General features: G+C 43.2%; 1 protein-coding gene across 1 annotated transcript in view; it reads left to right on the top strand.

Annotated features, from left to right (window-relative positions):
- The window catches only part of LOC124260268 (multidrug resistance-associated protein 1-like), a 60035-nt gene that overhangs the window by 17814 nt on the left and 21867 nt on the right, over positions 1-20354 (top strand). Inside the window, 13 exon segments of the mRNA XM_046694527.1 lie at positions 2880-3056; positions 4860-4976; positions 5439-5567; positions 6466-6591; positions 8540-8601; positions 11265-11405; positions 12695-12973; positions 14509-14689; positions 17225-17296; positions 17298-17415; positions 17418-17545; positions 19334-19471; positions 20181-20327. Of these exon segments, the coding sequence (XP_046550483.1) occupies positions 2880-3056; positions 4860-4976; positions 5439-5567; positions 6466-6591; positions 8540-8601; positions 11265-11405; positions 12695-12973; positions 14509-14689; positions 17225-17296; positions 17298-17415; positions 17418-17545; positions 19334-19471; positions 20181-20327 (1815 nt within the window).

The raw sequence follows: 20354 nt of genomic DNA, 5'->3' as shown, positions 1-20354 counted from the left end.
CAGCACAATAACTTTGCATAGTGTAGTGTTGGTTACTGTTTTTTTATATTTATTCAACTGAAGTGTTTTGTTTATTTAAGGAATGCAGATTGTTTTTTTTCTGAGACACTATAAATAGTTTTTGTAAATCAGGCTGTAGTTTATTCTCACCATTGTGCTTTAGGAGTTTGGGCCTTATGAGTTGTGGAGTTAAGTTAGTTGTCACTGAGTGCAGTGTGCCGGACCACATTTTGACAGTGTATTATCTTTAGTGATTTATAGTTTCTGGGTTACTACACGTTTTACAGCATGAGGCTATGTACCGTTCATGTTTCACCTGTTGTAGGCAATGTGTGACAGTCGTCAATTGTGCCATTGTATAAAACAGTAGTGTATTTTTATTATACCATGGGCTGTGTCTATCATCATGTCAATAAATCTCATGGGCAAGTTTCCATCATCTTGTCTATTATTGTCTCTATCTCTCCATTATTGTCTCTCCATTATTCATGTCTCTCTATCTGTCCAGTATTGTCTCTTCAGCTGTCAATTATTGTCATTTCATCTGTCCATTATTGGTCTTCAGCAACCCATGCTTGTTGTAAGAGATGTTACTAATGAGATTGGGTGGTCGGCATCAACCTACATATGGGATAAGTTAACATACATCAACCTCCATATGGGATAAGTTAAATTACATCTACCTCCATATGGGATAAGTTAACATACATCTACCTCCATATGGGATAAGTTAACATACATCAACCTACATATGGGATAAGTTAACATACATCAACCTACATATGGGATAAGTTAACATACATCAACCTCCATATGGGATAAGTTAACATACATCAACCTCCATATGGGATAAGTTAATGGGATAAGTTAACATACATCAACCTCCATATGGGATAAGTTAACATACATCAACCTACATATGGGATAAGTTAACATACATCAACCTACATATGGGATAAGTTAACATACACAACCTACATACATATGGGATAAGTTAATATGGGATAAGTTAACATACATCAACCTACATATGGGATAAGTTAACATACATCAACCTCCATATGGGATAAGTTAACATACATCAACCTCCATATGGGATAAGTTAACATACATCAACCTACATATGGGATAAGTTAACATACATCAACCTCCATATGGGATAAGTTAACATACATCAACCTACATATGGGATAAGTTAACATACATCAACCTAGTCAGCAACTGACCACCAGTCCCGTTAGTCACCTATTATGACATCTACCTCCATATGGGATAAGTTAAATATTCTCCATATGGGATAAGTTAACCCAATTTCACCTCACCTCACCTCACCTCACCTCTTATGACATGTAGGGTTTGCTGGAGACCAGTTCTAATCTGCATACACGTTGCTGCATCCAGGAAGATGCACCCTGTGTGGTTTGTCATGACTCATTCAGATCTTATGTTCCTTGATATCTGCTATGACATGTCAGGGTGCGATATCGCTATTTACAGTGAGTGAGATTAGTTTTACGCTGCACTCAGCAATATTCCAGCTATATGGCAGCGGTCTGTAAACAATCGAGTCTGGACCAGGCAATCAACAGCATGAGCATTAATCTACGCAATTGGGAACCGATGACATGTGTCAACCAAGTTAGTGAGTCTGACCACCTGATCCCGTTAGTCGCCTCTTACAACAGGCATGGGTTACTGAAGATCAATTCTAACCCGGATTTCCAACTTGCACAAGTGGCTGGTGCAGGTGACTTTCTGCAACAGGTTGGACTCAGTGCAGGTAACAATAAATCCTCCAACATTGTGTGTTTTAATTGGGAAGTAATTGACTGGAAGTTTCTTCCCGCACGACTTGTCACAGCGTAAAACATTTATGTACTCATTAATCAGTTACGTAGCAGTAATCATATAAATGAGATTTATAGATAAAGGTATTGCAAAATTGAAACAGAATTATTCATCATTTATCATCATGGGATCTGGTTCTGTTGAATGTATCTGATACTGAGTACTTGTTATGAAAATTGCTAAACAAACCTTTATGTTACATTTTAGAACCAGTGACATTATTTTATTGTGCAACCAACAATTTGGTGGTGCAGCCAAATCTATAAGCCAGGTTGCACTTGGTGCAGGAACTGAATGAAAACAAAATCACACCCTGCATTTATTTTTTAGAACAATACACAAATATTTCAACACTAGTATAACTATGTTCTTTTCTTCCTAGACATGTGGACCCGTGAAGGTCCGGGTTAGAATGAACCTTCAATAACCCATGGTTGTCGAAAGAGGTGACTAACGGGATTGGGTGGTCAGACTTGCTGACTTGGTTGACACATGTATGTCATTGGTTCCCAATTGTGCAGATCGATGCTCATGCTGTTGATCACTGGATTGTCTGGTCCAGACTCGATTATTTACAGACCGCTGCCATATAGCTGGAATATTGCTGACTGCGGGAAACTGAAACTAACCTAAACTCACTCACTCCTAGACCTGTTAGATCTGGGTTAGGTTTGATCTTCAGGAACCCATGCTTGTCGTAAGAAGCAACTAATGGGATCGGATGGTCAGCCTCGCTGACTTGGTTGACACATGTCATGGAATCCCAGTTGCTTAGATTGATGCTCATGCTGTTGATCACTGGATGGTCTGGTCCGGACTCGATTATTTACCTGGAATATTGCTGAGTGTGGCGTGAAACTAAACTCACTCACTCACGCTTCCTAGACCTGTAAAGATCCGGGTTAGTATTGATCTTCAGTACCCCATGCTTGTCATAAGAGGCAACTAATGGGATGGAGTGGTCAGACTCACTGACCTGGTTGACATGCGTAATTAAACTCACTTACTCAATCTTTTCTTATTGTTTTCAGAATGAGTCACTGTTGGTGGAGAGCAGCTGGCCCCACTTTACGTCATGTTTCCAGGAGAGTCTGGTTGTTTGGGTGCCATGTGGCTGGCTGTGGGTCTCTCTGCCATTCTACCTCTACTACCTCTGTCATCAGGACGGCATCGCCATTCCCATCAACCTCCTTAATACACTCAAAACAGTAAGACATCACCTGCTTTCTGATTACATCTCTGAGTAACCTGCCATTCGTTTAGTTACCTGTGAAGATCTGACCGCCTCCGTGGTGTAGTGGTTAGAGCGTCCGCCCGGAGAGCGGAAGGTCGCGGGTTCGATCCCGACCTCGTCAAACCAAAAGACATTAAAATATGGTACTTGTTGGTCCCTGCCTGGCGCTCGGCATTAATGGGTACAACAAGGACTGGTCGGCTCGGAGTCAGTATAATGTGTCTGAGTGGGGTATCCATGCTTCACTGCGGCATGGTGTCTCAGTGAGCTAGCACTATAAAACCAGCTTAAGTCTGGGCTAGTACAAGCAGCCGCACCTACACATACACACGCATGCACATCGTCATATGAGCGAAATATGTTCAAGTACGACGTTAAACCCAATTTCACCTCACCTCACCTGTGAAGATCTGACACAGAAGTGGTCTTCAGCAACCCATGCTTGTCGTAAGAGGCGTTTACAGGAATGGGTGGTCAGCTTGCTGACAGGGTTGACACGTCGTTGAATACCAGTTGTGTAGATTGATGGTCATGATTTTGATCACTGGATTGTCTGGTCCAGATTTGTTTTTTACAGACCGCCGTTATGTAGCTGGAATAATTGCTGCAGTTATACAACAAACAATCCAGCCAGCCATTCGATTAGTCAGTTGTACCGCATTAGACTATTTTAAGATACTAAGTGTTAGTCTGACTTATCAAATGGATGGGTTGGTTGTTTAATGCTTAGTGAATAGGGAATAATTCTGTTATAGGATTCCTCAGATTTCTATGTGCTGAATGTCAGCTATGTTTTTTATTACTTTTGGTCTTCTGATGTTGTCAGTAGGTTGATCGGTTTTAATCATAATTCTGTGTCATGATGGCTCAGAAAGTGACATTCTTTTTGTCCAGTCAGATGAATTTCAATCCTATGGCATGAACTCGGGCAATCGACCAATGAATCGTCACTGGAATTAGAAATGAATGAGAAATGATACACAATTCTACTAAGATGATTCTTTGATGAAAAAGATAAAAGGTTAATCATGTTGCATTTTATGAGGGTTCAAAGCCTGATTGATATTTGATCTCAGAATGCCAGGTCAGGCCAGGTTTCATCTTTCTGCAAGAACCTTTCTGGGTCAGCTTCATACAGAGCTTAACTATAAATAATGAGAAGTCTTATGATACGCTAATCTCCCATAGACTAACATAGGCTTAACACAGGCAGTCTAAGGTTGCTTTGTACAAGAATATCTAGGATCCTCACATGGAATGTCCATGAGACGGATAATAATAATAATAATAATAATAATAATAATAATAATAATAATAATGAGAAGTTTTATAATGCGCTAATCTCCACGCAACAAAGCATGCACAAAGTGCTAACACCCTGATTATTATTACCCCGGATAACCCAAGCTGCCTGTTAGGTGCTAGAAGGTTATAGTCACATGACTTTATCCAACCGGGTACCCATTTTCTGCTGGGTGAACAGAGGCAATTTTGAAGAAACTCACTTGCCTAAGGTGAGACCACATGTATCACATGTGCTTCATTGTGGGGCAGGACAGAAGTCCTAGAAACTCTCAGGAGTCAAGCAGTCAAACACGGTCACCCATCCAAGGACTGTCCGAGCTCGCCATTGCTTAACTTCAACTGATTCGTGACCTGCCCTCTGTGCACAGGACCACACGCCACCACTATTACAATGCACGTTGAGCCTCGTGCAGTTTTTAACGGATAAATATATGAAATTGATGAGTTTCTGAGGTCGGCGTTGTGTTCTCAGTTTTTCAGCTTGTTCCTGTTTTTCCTGGCTATCATCGACCTCATCAAGGCGGCCAGTGGCGACGGCAAGGTGCATGATGTTGTGTATGTCTCCGGTGGAATCAAAGCGGCGACATATGTAAGTAGTGATTTCTTTCCAACCTCTAGTGGTATGATGGCTCAACATGTGAAAAGGATCAATTATGATGACGTCATAGAAACCACAATGTCATGCAATTGATTTTCAGAAGATGGCTGTCAGCCAAAGAGATAACTGATTTTAATTTCTAGCCATTTCTTCTTTCATATTTAGGGGCGGTTGGGTATCCTAGTTCTTAAAGCGTTGGCTCATGTTGCTGAAGACCCGGGTTCAATTCCCCACATGGGTGCAATGGGGGAAGTCCATTTCTTTGCTAAAAGCGGCCTAAAACTAAACTCACTCACTCACTCTTTCATATTTAATTCTTTTGGAAACTTGAACTAGCATGGAAATTCTCAAGAGGAATAAAACAAAACATTCTTTTGTATTTTTGGCGTTGCCTTATCTGTGAGCCCTTTGACTGATTATCGTAACCAGCGCTGTGGGATGTGGTGTTTGTAGTTGCTGTCGGCGATGTTGATCCAGTTGGAAAGGAAGAAAGGCATCATCACATCTGGTGTTCTGTGGTTCTTCTGGCTCATGACCACTCTTGCAAATATCATCCCCTTCTACACCAAGATCATCCTGGAGGTCAGTTACCATGGTTACGTCCGTTTTGTCAATTGTCTGTTACATGAATTGCCAGTGTCCATGATAACGTCAGTAAAAGCAGTCAGACCCCATGGTTAAATTAGGCCAGTCTATTCCCATGGAGGCGGTGGGGTAGCCTAGTGGTTAAAGTGTTCACTTTTCATGCCAAAGACCTGGGTTCGATTCCCCACATGGGTACAATGTGTGAAGCCCATTTCTGGTGTCCCCCGTCATGATATTGTTGGAATATTGCTAAAAGGGGAGTAAAACTAAAGTCACTCACTCACTGTTGCCATGGTTACATCAATCTGGTCAGGCAGTTTCGAGTATAACTACTTTAGTTAGGTCAGTCTGTTACCATGGTTACATTATTCATGTCTATACATTACCATGGTTACATCAGTTATATGTGGAACCAGTTGAGAATTCAGGAAATGAATATGGCCACAGCTTTCTTCTTTTATCATGTGACCAAGGACTGCCTCCCTGGTGTCGTGTAAGAGCGTCTGGCTGGAGAACGGAAGGTCATTGGTTTGATCCCCGGCTGCATCATACCAAAAGACGTTAAAATATGGTACTTGTTAGTCCCTGCCTGGTGCTAGGCATTTATGGGTACAACAAGGACTGGTTGGCTCAGAGTCAGTATAATGTGTGAGTTGGGTATTCATGCTTCACTGCGGCATGGTATCTCAGTGAGCTAGCACTATGAAACCAGCTTAAGTCTGGGCTAGTACAAGCAGCCACACATGCACACCCATGCACGTCGTCATATGAGCGAAATATTCTTAAGTACGACGTTAAACCTCATTTTTCAGTTTACATCCCATGATCACAAAATACAGCTGTGGAATAAACCTGGAACTAGATGACAATGATGTATCTCGGGACTGTGTTTCAGGATTACAGTGACCATTTGTTCAGGTTCGCCCTCTTCTACATCTACTTCGCCCTGTTGCTGACGGAGCTAGTGCTACACTGCTTTGCTGAGAAGATGACGCGGGCTGGATACTACGATCTGGGCAAGGTAGGTGCACTGCATAGCCGAGAAGATGACGAGGGCTGGATACTACGATCTAGGTGCACTGCATTGCGAAGATGACGAGGGCTGGATACTAATGATCTGGGCAAGGTAGGTGCACTGCATAGCCGTGAAGATGACGAGGGCTGGATACTACGATCTGGGCAAGGTAGGTGCACTGCATAGCCGAGAAGATGACGCGGGCTGGATACTACGATCTGGGCAAGGTAGGTGCACTGCATAGCCGAGAAGATGACGAGGGCTGGATACTACGATCTGGGCAAGGTAGGTGCACTGCATAGCCGAGAAGATGACGAGGGCTGGATACTACGATCTGGGCAAGGTAGGTGCACTGCATAGCCGAGAAGATGACGAGGGCTGGATACTACGATCTGGGCAAGGTAGGTGCACTGCAAAGCCGAGAGGATTTGTTTGTTTTTCTTTGTCTGTTGTTTAACACCGTATTCAGCAATATGTGTGGAAGTCTGTAAATAAAGAAGAATAATGACAATTATTATGGATATACAACTTCTTTTATTCTGTGGAGGCGACGTTTCGACATAGGTTCGAACTTGCTTGACAACGACATTAGGCCAGTCTGACCACTAGCTGTCGTCATGGGAACACAACCGAGCCAGTCGGTGTAACACATTTGTACAACAATATTGCAACGTCATGGGACAGCTGTGAAGTGAGCAATATGTTCTGAAGCAAAAAGATACAAAAAAATTCGATTTCACTGTGCATATTTGGTGGGGGATTCTAAAAGCAGGCCGCTTGTTATTCAAGACCACTGACAGATTCTACATACGTTATAGCCTCCTCACGGCTTGTTGCTAAGATTGACAAGGTTAAGGCACATATTAAAAGCTCTGACACAATTGACATTTTTAAAGTTCAGACTTAAAACCTGTTCTCAGTATATTACTTATAATCCCGGCTGTAAATACTCTCTTGTAAATTATCTGTACATAGCGCTTTGAGCATGCCCCAGGATGTGGAATAGGCGCACTATAAATATGCATTTATTATTATTAAATTATGCCTGATACCCAGCGTTCATTAACACTTGCACCTGAAACCAAGGTGCTCACTACCTAATATTTTGCTCTAGGTTTTTTTCTCCACGTTTACACTTGGTTGGAAAAATACCCATGAAGATCGGGTTAGAATATTGAACTTCAGTAACCCATGCTTGTCGTAAGAGGCCACTAACGGGATCGGGTGGTCAGGCTCGCTGACTTGGTTGACACATGTCATCGGTTCCCAAATGCGCAGATCAATGCTCATGCTGTTGTAGTTGATCACTGTATTGTCTGGCCCAGACTCGATTATTTATAGCTAAGATACATAGCGTTCACTAACATAAATGCTCATGTTAGTGAACGCTATGCATCTTAGCTAGATTATTTACAGACCGCCGCCATATAGCTGGACTATTGCTGAGTGTGGCGTAAATCTAAACTCACTCACTCACTCAGTAGGTTCGTAAACTACTTCCAGCATTTGCTAGACTATGTAAAGGGAGATAACTCGTGCCTCGCATTCCTCTATCTCTCGCACGAAAGAGTCTCGATCTAAGCTTGGATCGGATCGTAAGCTTACGGGATCGGGTCGTGGAATCGGGTGTAACTTTTAGCTAAGACGATTGTAAAATTGGCGTAACTTGCTAAGATTGATCTTAGATAAGATCGGTTAGTGGAACGGCACCCAGGACCAGACAATCCAGTGATCCGGATTAGAATTGATCTTCAGCAATCCATGCTTGTCATACAAGGCGACTAATGGGATTGGGTGGTCATAATAGATTGACCTCCTAATATGGTTGACACATTGCGGAGTTCAGTGTTAAACAACAAACAAACAAACAAAAAACATGCGTTGTCATGGTTACTGAGTTCGGAGAGCAGCATACTTCCTGATGCCTGTGTTAACAACCATTTTTCATTTGCAGAAGCCATCTCCTGAGCAAGAATCATCCTTCTTCAACAGGATCATATACTGGTGGATAAACAGGTAGGTGATCTGATTCTGCTAGAGCTGCTGTTGGCAAAGTTTCACTTAATTTTAAACTCTACATTTGAGAATATTTGGTCATATTTCATCTATTTGTCCCCACCGCAACGCGGAACGGGGACTATATATTCAGCAGTGTCCGTTTGTACGTACATCCCTCTGTACGTACACAATTCCAGTTTCTTGTTGCACGATATCTCATGAACTATTCAACCCAATGTCTTCAATTCTCCCTACATCATGGGATTACGCAGACACCAGTTGATTTGGGTGATCTTGACCTTATCTTCAAGGTCACCACAGCACTTTGACCACTGTCAAACTATTGTTAACGCAATACCTCGTGAACTGTTATACCCAATGTCTTCAAACTTGGTCACAGCCTACATTGGTTGACTACGCAGACACCAGTAGATTTGGGTGACCTTGACCTTATCTTCTAGGTCACCATGACACTTTGCCATTTTAGTGGCAAACACTTGTGTTATATGTGTTTCAGCAAATATGATGGCTTGTGTGTTACAGCAGACGTGTTGTGTGTTACAGTAGATGTGATGTGTGTCACTGCAGACGTGTTGTGTGTTACAGTAGATGTGTTGTGTGTTACTGCAGACATGTTGTGTTACAGCAGACGTGTTGTGTGTTACAGCAGACGTGTTGTGTGTTACAGCAGACGTGTTGTGTGTTACAGCAGACGTGTTGTTACAGCAGACGTGTTGTGTGTTACAGCAGACGTGTTGTGTTACAGTAGACATGTTGTGTGTTACAGCAGACGTGTTGTGTGTTATAGCAGACGTGTTGTGTGTTATAGCAGACGTGTTGTGTGTTACAGCAGACGGGTTGTGTGTTACAGCAGACATGTTGTGTTACAGCAGATGTGTTGTGTGTTACAGCAGGCGTGTTGTGTGTTACAGCAGGCGTGTTGTGTGTTACAGCAGGCGTGTTGTGTTACAGCAGACATGTGTGTTACAGCAGACGTGTTGTGTGTTACAGCAGACGTGTTGTGTGTTACAGCAGACGGGTTGTGTGTTACAGCAGACGTGTTGTGTGTTACAGCAGACTTGTGTGTTACAGCAGACGTGTTGTGTGTTACAGCAGACGTGTTGTGTTGTGTTACAGCAGACATGTTGTGTGTTACAGCAGATTACAGCAGACGTGTTGTGTGTTACAGCAGACATGTGTGTTACAGCAGATGAGATGTTTGTTACAGCAGACGTGTTGTGTGTTATAGCAGACGTGTTGTGTTACAGCAGACGGGTTGTGTGTTACAGCAGGCGGGTTGTGTGTTACAGCAGGCGTGTTGTGTGTTACAGCAGACTTGTTGTGTGTTACAGCAGGCGTGTTGTGTTGTTACAGCAGACATGTTGTGTGTTACAGTAGATGTGTTGTGTGTTACAGCAGTGCGTGTTGTGTGTTACAGCAGATGTGTTGTGTGTTACAGCAGACATGTTGTACAGGTTGTGTGTTACAGCAGGCGGGTTGTGTGTTACAGCAGGCGTGTTGTGTGTTACAGCAGGCGTGTTGTGTGTTACAGCAGTGTTGTTGTTACATGTGTTGTGTGATTACAGCAGGCGTGTTGTGTGTTACAGCAGGCGTGTTGTGTGTTACAGCAGATGTGTTGTGTGTTACAGCAGCAGGCGTGTTGTGTGTTACAGCAGTGTTACAGCAGATGTGTTGTGTGTTACAGCAGGCGTGTTGTGTTACAGCAGACGTGTTGTGTTGTTACAGCAGACATGTTGTGTGTTACAGCAGATTACAGCAGACGTGTTGTGTGTTACAGCAGACATGTTGTATTACAGCAGACTTGTGTGTTACAGCAGACGTGTTGTGTGTTACAGCAGACGTGTTGTGTGTTACAGCAGACGTGTTGTGTGTTACAGCAGACGTGTTGTGTGTTACAGCAGACGTGTTGTGTGTTACAGCAGACGTGTTGTGTGTTACAGCAGACGTGTTGTGTGTTACAGCAGACTTGTGTGTTACAGCAGATTACAGCAGACGTGTTGTGTGTTACAGCAGACGTGTTGTGTGTTACAGCAGACGTGTTGTGTGTTACAGCAGACGTGTTGTGTTACAGCAGACGTGTTGTGTGTTACAGCAGACTTGTGTGTTACAGCAGATTGTTGTGTGTTACAGCAGACGTGTTGTGTGTTACAGCAGACGTGTTGTGTGTTACAGCAGACGTGTTGTGTGTTACAGCAGACTTGTGTGTTACAGCAGATTACAGCAGACGTGTTGTGTGTTACAGCAGACGTGTTGTGTGTTACAGCAGATGTGTTGTGTGTTACAGCAGACGTGTTGTGTGTTACAGCAGACGTGTTGTGTGTTACAGCAGTGTGTGTGTGTTACAGCAGGCGTGTTGTGTGTTACACGTGTTGTGTGTTACAGCAGACATGTGTGTTACAGCAGACGGTTGTGTGTTGTGTGTTACAGCAGACGTGTGTGTGTTACAGCAGAGTGTTGTGTGTTACAGCAGGCGTGTTGTGTGTTACAGCAGATGTGTGTTACAGCAGATTACAGCAGACGTGTTGTGTGTTACAGCAGACATGTGTGTGTTACAGCAGATGTGTTGTGTGTTACAGCAGACGTGTTGTGTGTTACAGCAGACGTGTTGTGTGTTACAGCAGATGTGTTGTGTGTTACAGCAGCTGAGATGTTTGTTACAGCATGGTCTTCACAGGCTACAAGAAAGGCTTGGAGGAGTCCGACTTGTTTGAGCTACATCCGAGAGACAAGAGCGAGAGAGTTGTTCCTCAGTTCAACAATTCATGGGACAAGGAAGTCCTAAAAACGAAACTCATCAACGAGTAAGTACATCCAGGAAACACACAGTACAGAATTCTATATCCATGCACACTGAAGATGGATGCCAAAAATCTTTATCAGTGGTACTGGGGGAGTGCAAAGACTTTAGCTGTCTCATTAATTAGCTGCATCAACTTTGAATAATGCATGTTACTGTGTACAGGTATTTCTGCTCATTTCAGGTACCCAGTTCAAATTCATAGTTTGAAGTTCACAGCTTACTGCTCAGAATTCAGTTGATGATTTTCTTCCGTCAAACACTGAAATCACCTTTCATAACCAGCTCATGGTTCCTGAGCATGTACACTGATTACAATGGAAATAAAGTTCTTGGAGTCCATTTGAAGCATTCCCCATGCTGCCATATAGGAAATGCCATAAGAGGCAACTAACAGGATTGGTTGGCCATTCCCTCTGACCTGGTTTGCCAATGTCATCATATCTGATGTTTTTCAGTGCGAAATATCAGTACCATGTTGGAAGATGTATAATACACTAAATACAGTAATGCAGAAAGATCAGAATTGATTTTCAGCAACCCATGCTTGTTGTAAGAGGCGTAACGGGAGGGTAGTAAGGCTTGCTGACTTGGTTGACACATGTCATCATATCCAAGTTGCCTAGATGCTCATGATGTTGATCACTGGATTATCTGGTCCAGACTCGATTATTTACACATAGCCGGAATATTGGTGAGTGTGACATTAGACGCCAAACCACCAAACTAAAACAAAACAAACATGTGCAAATACTTCATTTGGCTAGTGTATAATGCTAAGATTTCTACAGTAAGTTTACAGATCCATCAGATCAGATGGGTGGTCAGGCTTGCTGACTTGGTTGACACATGTCATCTTATCCCAGTTGAATAGATCGACGATCATGTTGTTCATCACTGGATTGTCTGGTCCAGACTTGTTTATTTACAGACTGCTGCCATATAGCTGGAATTATTGCTGACTCAATGCTCATGAAGTTGATCACTGAATTGTCAGTGCTTGGGTGGATGAAAGGTCATTCTGAAGTGATCTATTCAGATCTTTGTTTAGTGGGGGGCGGTGGGGTAGCCTAGTGGTTAAAGTGTTCGCTTGTCACACCGAAGGCCTGGGTTTGATTCCCCACATGGGTACAATTTGTGAAGCCCATTTCTGGTGTCCCCCCACCGTGATATTGCTGGAATATTGCTAAAAACGACATAAAACCATAATCAGTCAGTTTGTTTAGTAGTTACTAGAACTAAGAGTGGATTTTTGTGAGATCACACCTTCTGATGAGTATAATTGTTTGCCAGAAAGAGGAAACGTCACTCGCGGGTACACTACCGAAACGACATGAGCTCCAAGCACCATATAGACATCCAATCCACAAACGAGAAGACCCCCCTGCTGAATGGTCCTGGCAAGAGCGATGAGGTCAAGTTCAAGGGCACAAAGGACGATGATGGAATCAAACTAAAGCAAGCTTCGCTCTTCAAAGTTCTTGCCAAAACATATTGGTTTGAGATTTCACTATCTTGGTTCTGCAAGTTCATCTATGACTTACTTCAGTTCGTCAGTCCAATTCTGCTCAAGTGAGTCTGTTTTATGTTTTTTACTCATTTTAAGCGTCAGCTAATGGCCTGAAGAGAAAGTTGAACTCAAAGTTATTTTATTAATGTCAAGCCTAATAAGAAACCCTTCTGTACCATAGTGTAACAAAGTGTAATCCTATTTATATCTTCGCTCCAAACAGTAAGTGGCATTGTTCCAACAAAAATGCTAAGATTCCTACCATGGTTCAAAAATGCTATTTTGAGCTATTTTGAAAAAGACATATATGTATATTACTCAGTCATTTTTTACTCAAAATTTTTCAAAATTTGGTACATTGATTTTGGCCGAGGGACTCAACATCATGGGTCTCTTTTACGTGATATTCAGTAGTTTAACCTTTGGTAGGCCTTTACCGCGGTAACATACCAAAAGACGTTAAAATAAGGTACTTGTTGATCCCTGCCTGGCGCTCGGCATTAATGGGTACAACAAGGACTGGTCGGCTCGGAGTCAGTATAATGTGTCTGAGTGGGGTATTCATGCTTCACTGTGGCGTGGTATCTCAGTGAGCTAGCACTATAAAACCAGCTTCAGTCTGGGCTAGTACAAGCAGCCACACATACACATACACACGCATGCACGTCGTCATATGAGCAAAATATTCTCCAGCACGACGTTAAACCCAATTTCACCTCACCTCACTTCATTTATGGCTTTTGGGGATGGGGGTGGGGGTGATGATGATTTTTCTGGATAAGCATGTACAATGTGAATGACCCCCACTAAAATTTATGTACAAAGTAATTTACCACCCTGCATGTCATGTACAAAATCAATGACCACCCCACTTCCCATGATGTTTAAATATTTATGTGTACAAAATTGCTGACACCCCCATCCCTCTAGTACATGTGTACAAAATTGATTACCCCCTACCTCCCCGGAACAAAATGGGTGAGCCCTGCTTAAAATAATCATCACCACCTCCTAGCCATGAATCCTGAAAGTACCCTTTGTTTTTTTCTCCATTTCCTTACTAATTCTATTGAGATGATGTATAACATGTGTGATAGTTCAGTCCCTCCTGGATTCCATGATTCCGCGGTTGCAGAATTAATTGCGGGAATACCTTCTCATGCAGAAAAAAACGTCTGGTCCACGGAAAATGCATTTTCATGCAAATAACCAAACTGCCATTTTTCTGCCTTTTGAAAGTTGAATCAAGATTGCCTAGCAAACGAAACAAAATTTTGTAGAGTTTGTAATGTCATTCCTGATTCACACCGTAAATAAAAAAAACATCTTGCAAGAAAACACGAGCTGCCAGTTGTAGCTTGAATGTCATGAAGCTACTGAAAAATTTACAGCTTTGTGTTTAAGAATTAAAGTTTGAAATTCTTTATCATTTTTGTTGTTTTTTCAAGTATTTAACCGCAGAATCTTTTGCAGGATTTTGAAAAATGGCATGCAGAATTTACTTAAATTTACTGCGGAATTCTTAAAAATTCACCACGGAATCCAGGAGGGACTGATAGTTGTAGAAGTGGTTGTAGAGGTACTCTGTCTGTTCCAGCGCTTTGATTGGCTACACACAGAATCGGGAAAATGAACAGGAGTGGAAGGGCTATGTATTCGCCTGCTCGTTCTTCGTTGTGGCCACTGTCCAATCTGTCTTCTTCCACCAGAACTTTCATCTCGGCATGACGCTTGGTATGAGGATCAAGTCTGCCTGTATCTCTGCTGTCTACAAGAAGGTGGGCACTTATTGCCAGATTAGACGTTTTTAATTTGTTTGTTTGTTGTTTAATGCTGTGCCTACGATATTGTATGATTGGTGCTCATGCTGTCAATCACTGGTTTGACCAGACTCTATTATTTGCACACTGTTATCATACTTCTGGAAAATGCAGGGTGCGGCATTAAACATCAAACAAACTCTATTTAAGTAACTTGATCAATCTCTAACTCACTCTCTAACTCTCTCTCACACCCCTGTCTAACTCTGTCTCTCTGTCCCAATCACTTTTTCACTCTCCATTTGACTAACCTGATCACTCTCACACTCACTGACTCTTTCTCACTCTCTCATTCACTCTCATTCTCTCACTCACTGAGGGGGCAGTGGGGTAGCCTAGTGGTTAAAGCGTTGGCTCGTCACGCCGAGGATCCGGGTTCGATTCCCCACATGGGCACAATGTGTTAAGCCCATTTCTGGTGTCCCCCGCCGTGATATTGCTGGAATATTGCTAAAAGCGGCGTAAAACTAAACTCAGTCAGTCTCACTCACTCTATTAGACACTCCCTCTAACTCTCTAACTCAATTTCTCTCTCATACTCACTCTCTAATACACACTCTCTCATACTCACTCTCTAATACACACTCTCATACTCACTCACTCACTCATCTCACTCTCACTCTCACTCTCTACATTTGATTAACCCCATCTCTTATGTGTCAACTCATCCATACACTCGCTGACACACTATTTATTTGATTAGCCCACTCTCAGTTTTACACCAAATTTGTGTATTTTTGACACTGCTTAGCTCCCTTTATCACACTGTCCAGGCCCTGACCATCAGTAGTAAACGAGGCCTAGTTTGTCTATATTTGACCCTCCCTCTATCACACTGTCCAGGCCCTGACCATCAGTAAAGAGGCCTAGTTTGTCTATATTTGACCCACCCTCTATCACACTGTCCAGTCCCTGACCATCAGTAACGAGGCCTAGTTTGTCTATATTTGACCCTCCCTCTATCACACTGTCCAGGCCCTGACCATCAGTAACGAGGCCTAGTTTGTCTATATTTGACCCTCCCTCTATCACACTGTCCAGGCCCTGACCATCAGTAACGAGGCCTAGTTTGTCTATATTTGACCCTGCCCCTCTATCACACTGTCCAGGCCCTGACCATCAGTAACGAGGCCTAGTTTGTCTATATTTGACCCTCCCTCTATCACACTGTCCAGACCCTGACCATCAGTAACGAGGCCTAGTTTGTCTATATTTGACCAACCCTCTATCACACTGTCCAGGCCCTGACCATCAGTAACGAGGCCTAGTTTGTCTATATTTGACCCACCCTCTATCACACTGTCCAGACCCTGACCATCAGTAGCGAGGGCCAAGTTTGCTTGACCCTAGTTTGTCTATATTTGACCCTCCCCTATATTTGATCACACTGTCCAGGCCCTGACCATCAGTAGCCGAGGCCTAGTTTGTCTATTTGACCCTCCCTCTATCACACTGTCCAGGCCCTGACCATCATCAGTAACGAGGCCTAGTTTGTCTATATTTGACCCACCCTCTATCACACTGTCCAGGCCCTGACCATCAGTAACGAGGCCTAGTTTGTCTGTATTTGACCTTCCCTCTATCACACTGTCCAGGCCCTGACCATCAGTAACGAGGCCTAGTTTGTCTATATTTGACCCTCCCTCTATCACACTGTCCAGGCCCTGACCATCAGTACTTGAGGCCTAGTTTGTCTATATTTGACCCTCCCTCTATCACACTGTCCAGGCCCTGACCATCAGTAACGAGGCCTAGTTTGTCTGTATTTGACCCTCCTCTATCACACTGTCCAGGCCCTGACCATCAGTAACGAGGGTCTAGTTTGACCTGCCCTCTATATTTGACCCTGACCATCAGTAATGAGGCCCTTTATCACTCTGTCCTCCCTCCTGACCATCAGTCCCTGACCATCAGTAAGGCCCTAGTTTGTCTATATTTGACCCTCCCTTTATCACACTGTCCAGGCCCTGACCATCAGTAACGAGGCCTAGTTTGTCTGTATTTGACCCTCCCTCTATCACACTGTCCAGGCCCTGACCATCAGTAACGAGGCCTAGTTTGTCTATATTTGACCCTCCCTCTATCACACTGTCCAGTCCCTGACCATCAGTAACGAGGCCTAGTTTGTCTATATTTGACCTGCCCTCTATCACACTGTCCAGGCCCTGACCATCAGTAACGAGGCCTAGTTTGTCTATATTTGACCCGCCCCTCTATCACACTGTCCAGGCCCTGACCATCAGTAACGAGGCCTAGTTTGTCTATATTTGACCCTCCCTCTATCACACTGTCCAGGCCCTGACCATCAGTAACGAGGCCTAGTTTGTCTGTATTTGACCCGCCCTCTATCACACTGTCCAGGCCCTGACCATCAGTAACGAGGCCTAGTTTGCCTACATTTGACCCTCCCTCTATCACACTGTCCAGGCCCTGACCATCAGTAACGAGGCCTAGTTTGTCTATATTTGACCCTCCCTCTATCACACTGTCCAGGCCCTGACCATCAGTAACGAGGCCAAGAAGGAGTCGACCGTGGGTGAGATCGTCAACCTGATGTCTGTGGACTGTCAAGCGCCTCCAGGACGTGACAGGGTATCTGTGGATGTTGTGGTCAGCGCCCCTGCAGATCAGCCTGGCCCTCTACATGTTGTACAACACCATGGGAGCCTCTGTGTTCGCTGGTCTGCGGTTATGGTGCTGCTCATGCCCATCAATGCTTTCATCGCTACAAAACAAAAGAACTATCAGATTCAGCAGATGAAGTGCAAAGACAACAGAATCAAGCTGATGAACGAAGTCCTCAATGGGATGAAGGTAAATAGTTGTGTTTACAGGTTTTGTAGCAGCATGGCCTCATTTCATAAAATGATCTCTCCATATGAAAAAACACACAGTGGAACAGGTTAAAGGTGATAAACGAAGGCCTCGGTGGGATGAAGCATGTGTACGAGTGTGTGAGCTATTTACTTACATAGTGAGTATGGTTTATGCCACTTTAAGCAATATTCCAACAATATTACAGCAGAGAACACCAGAAATGGGCTTCACACATTGTGACCATTTTTCGGTGTGATAAGCAAATGCTTTAACCACTAGACTACCCCACCACCCCTCTGTGGGATGGACTTGAGGAGGTAGGTTTCTGAGGTTTTTGTTAAAACTCAGATTCATGGTTACCTTTAAAAAAATGTTGTCATTTCTCACCAAAAGATGGCACGTCTGGCTCTAAGGGAGGTAACTGCAATTTGTACAGTTATTGGTATTCCACTATACAATTCATCAAAGTGGACCTTGTATCCAAAAAGTCCTCCTTAAGAGGAATATGAGAGCCTAAGTTAGAAGTGTCTTGATGATATATTTGATATTTGACTAGTAACTGATGTGAGTGGGTGAGTGAAGCAGGGCTCCAGATAACTTTTGGGGGTGTGAGTGTACTTACACATCATATTGCAAGTGAATTATCTGTACTGATAATTTTAACGGGAGTACCAACATGTTTTTGTGTGAGCGAGTTAATGTGGTTTGTCTGGACGATTCATCGATCACTATTTCCAACCATGTATTTGTATTTGAAGACGAGTGAGAAATAACTGAGCGACCGTGTGATGCGCGAAATGTCAGGTCCGACTAGATATAAATAGGAACAGTGTAGTTTTTAGCCAATCAAAAAATAGTGATGCATATCGTTGCATGGCAACGCAAGGGATTCCTACTGTTGGTTTCCTTATATTGTCAAATCGTGTTTCGCAAAGAAACTGAACAAGTATTTATCAGAAATAGATTTCCATTTGCACGATACGCACGGAAATTAAATGTTAGACGTACGAAGGTATTTATGTGCGTACACGATACGCTTGAAATCTTATATTATGTCGTACTTAATTGATTTTGAAGCGTACATTACACATGTATGCCCCTTATCTGTAGCCCTGGTGAAGCATGTACAGTTATTGTTTCATGAATGGTCATTGGTCTTAATGATTGCACCTAACTTCGCAGAAGCCAAATGAGTTTAACTGCATGAGAGAGTGAAAGGGCGAGTGAGTGAGTGACAATGGTTTTATGCCAATATTCAAGCAATATCATTACAGAGGACACCACAAATGGGCTTCACACAATGCACACGTGGGGAATCAAACCCTGGATTTTGGTGACATGAGTGAACACTTTAACCACTACGCTACTCTTCACCGAGTGATTACTAGGGCTGCGCAATATAACCGGTTTACCGGTATTTACCAGTGATCGAAAACCGGTATTTTGACTTGCATTCGTAAAAGTTTGTAACACTCGGAAATGTTCGGATATGTTCTTGTTTCATTTGTGCAAGTATTATTCACATTTTTATTTTATCATGATTAAGAGTTGTTTTTAAAGCTTAATCAAGCCTAGTGATTTTGTTGTGTTTTTGCTCCATAAATCAAGAAGTATGATTATAAGTAGTTTTTTGTTTATAAATACTTCATGCAATATATCGCAATACATATCGCAATACATGCTTTCGCATTGCAATATATCACAATATGAAAATTCTCTGCAATACCCACCACTAGTGATTACCAGTATTTCCTTGTGGACATATCCTATGTGTTCTGCCTACAGGTGCTGAAGCTGTATGCGTGGGAGCCGTCCTTCAAGGAGAAGGTGCTGGAGATCCGGAACAGGGAGCTCAGCATCCTCAAGAAGGGGGCGTACCTGCAGGCCGGGGGCACGTTCTGCTGGACCTGTGCTCCGTTCCTGGTATGTACGATGGAGGCCTGTTTTACTGACATCGAGAGTAAGTGTCTACAGGTGTAGGGTGATTGTCAACAGGTGTAATGTGAATGTCAACAGGTGTAGAGTCAATGTCATCAGGTGTGCAGGTGTAGAATGGATGTCAACATGTTTGCAACTACATTCTGTCATTCATAGATTGATTATTTCGAAGAGGTAGATTGAATGTCAGCATGTGTAGTGAATGTTTGAAGGTTTAGAATGAATATCTGCAGGTGTGCATGTGTAGGGTGATTGTTTGAAGGTGTATAGTGAATGTATACAGTGGAGTGGAAGTCTGCAGGTGTAGCATGAATGTCTTCAGGTGTGCATGGCTAGAGAATGGTTGAAGGTGTATAGTGAATGTATACAGTGGAGTGGAAGTCTGCAGGTGTAGCGTGAATGTTTTCAGGTGTGCATGGCAGGTGTAAGCGTGAATGTTAAGGTTTGAAGGTGTATAGTGAATGTATACAGTGGAGTGGAAGTCTGCAGGTGTAGCAGTGAATGTCTTCAGGTGTGCATGGCTAGAGAATGGTTGAAGGTGTATAGTGAATGTATACAGTGGAGTGGAAGTCTGCAGGTGTAAGCGTGAATGTCTTCAGGTGTTATGTGTAGTGAATGTTTGAAGGTGTATAGAGAAAGTCAGCAGGTGTGCCTGTTTAGTGAATGTCTACAGGTGTGAATATTCTCTCCACAGGTAACCCTGGCCACGTTTGCCACGTACGTCCTGGCGTCTGAGAGTCACTACCTGGATGCCCAGAAGGCCTTCGTAGCCCTGTCCCTCTTCAACATCCTCCGCTTCCCCATCAACCTGCTGCCCATGATGGTGACATATGTAGTGCAGGTCAGTGGTGCAGCCAGGAAAAGATAC

Source organism: Haliotis rubra, unplaced genomic scaffold (genome assembly GCF_003918875.1).
Source record: "Haliotis rubra isolate DU_JTF1 unplaced genomic scaffold, ASM391887v1 Scf759, whole genome shotgun sequence".
Lineage (NCBI taxonomy): Eukaryota > Metazoa > Mollusca > Gastropoda > Lepetellida > Haliotidae > Haliotis > Haliotis rubra.
The sequence above is the reverse complement of the archived record's forward strand: the minus strand, read 5'-3'. Positions and strand labels throughout refer to the sequence as shown.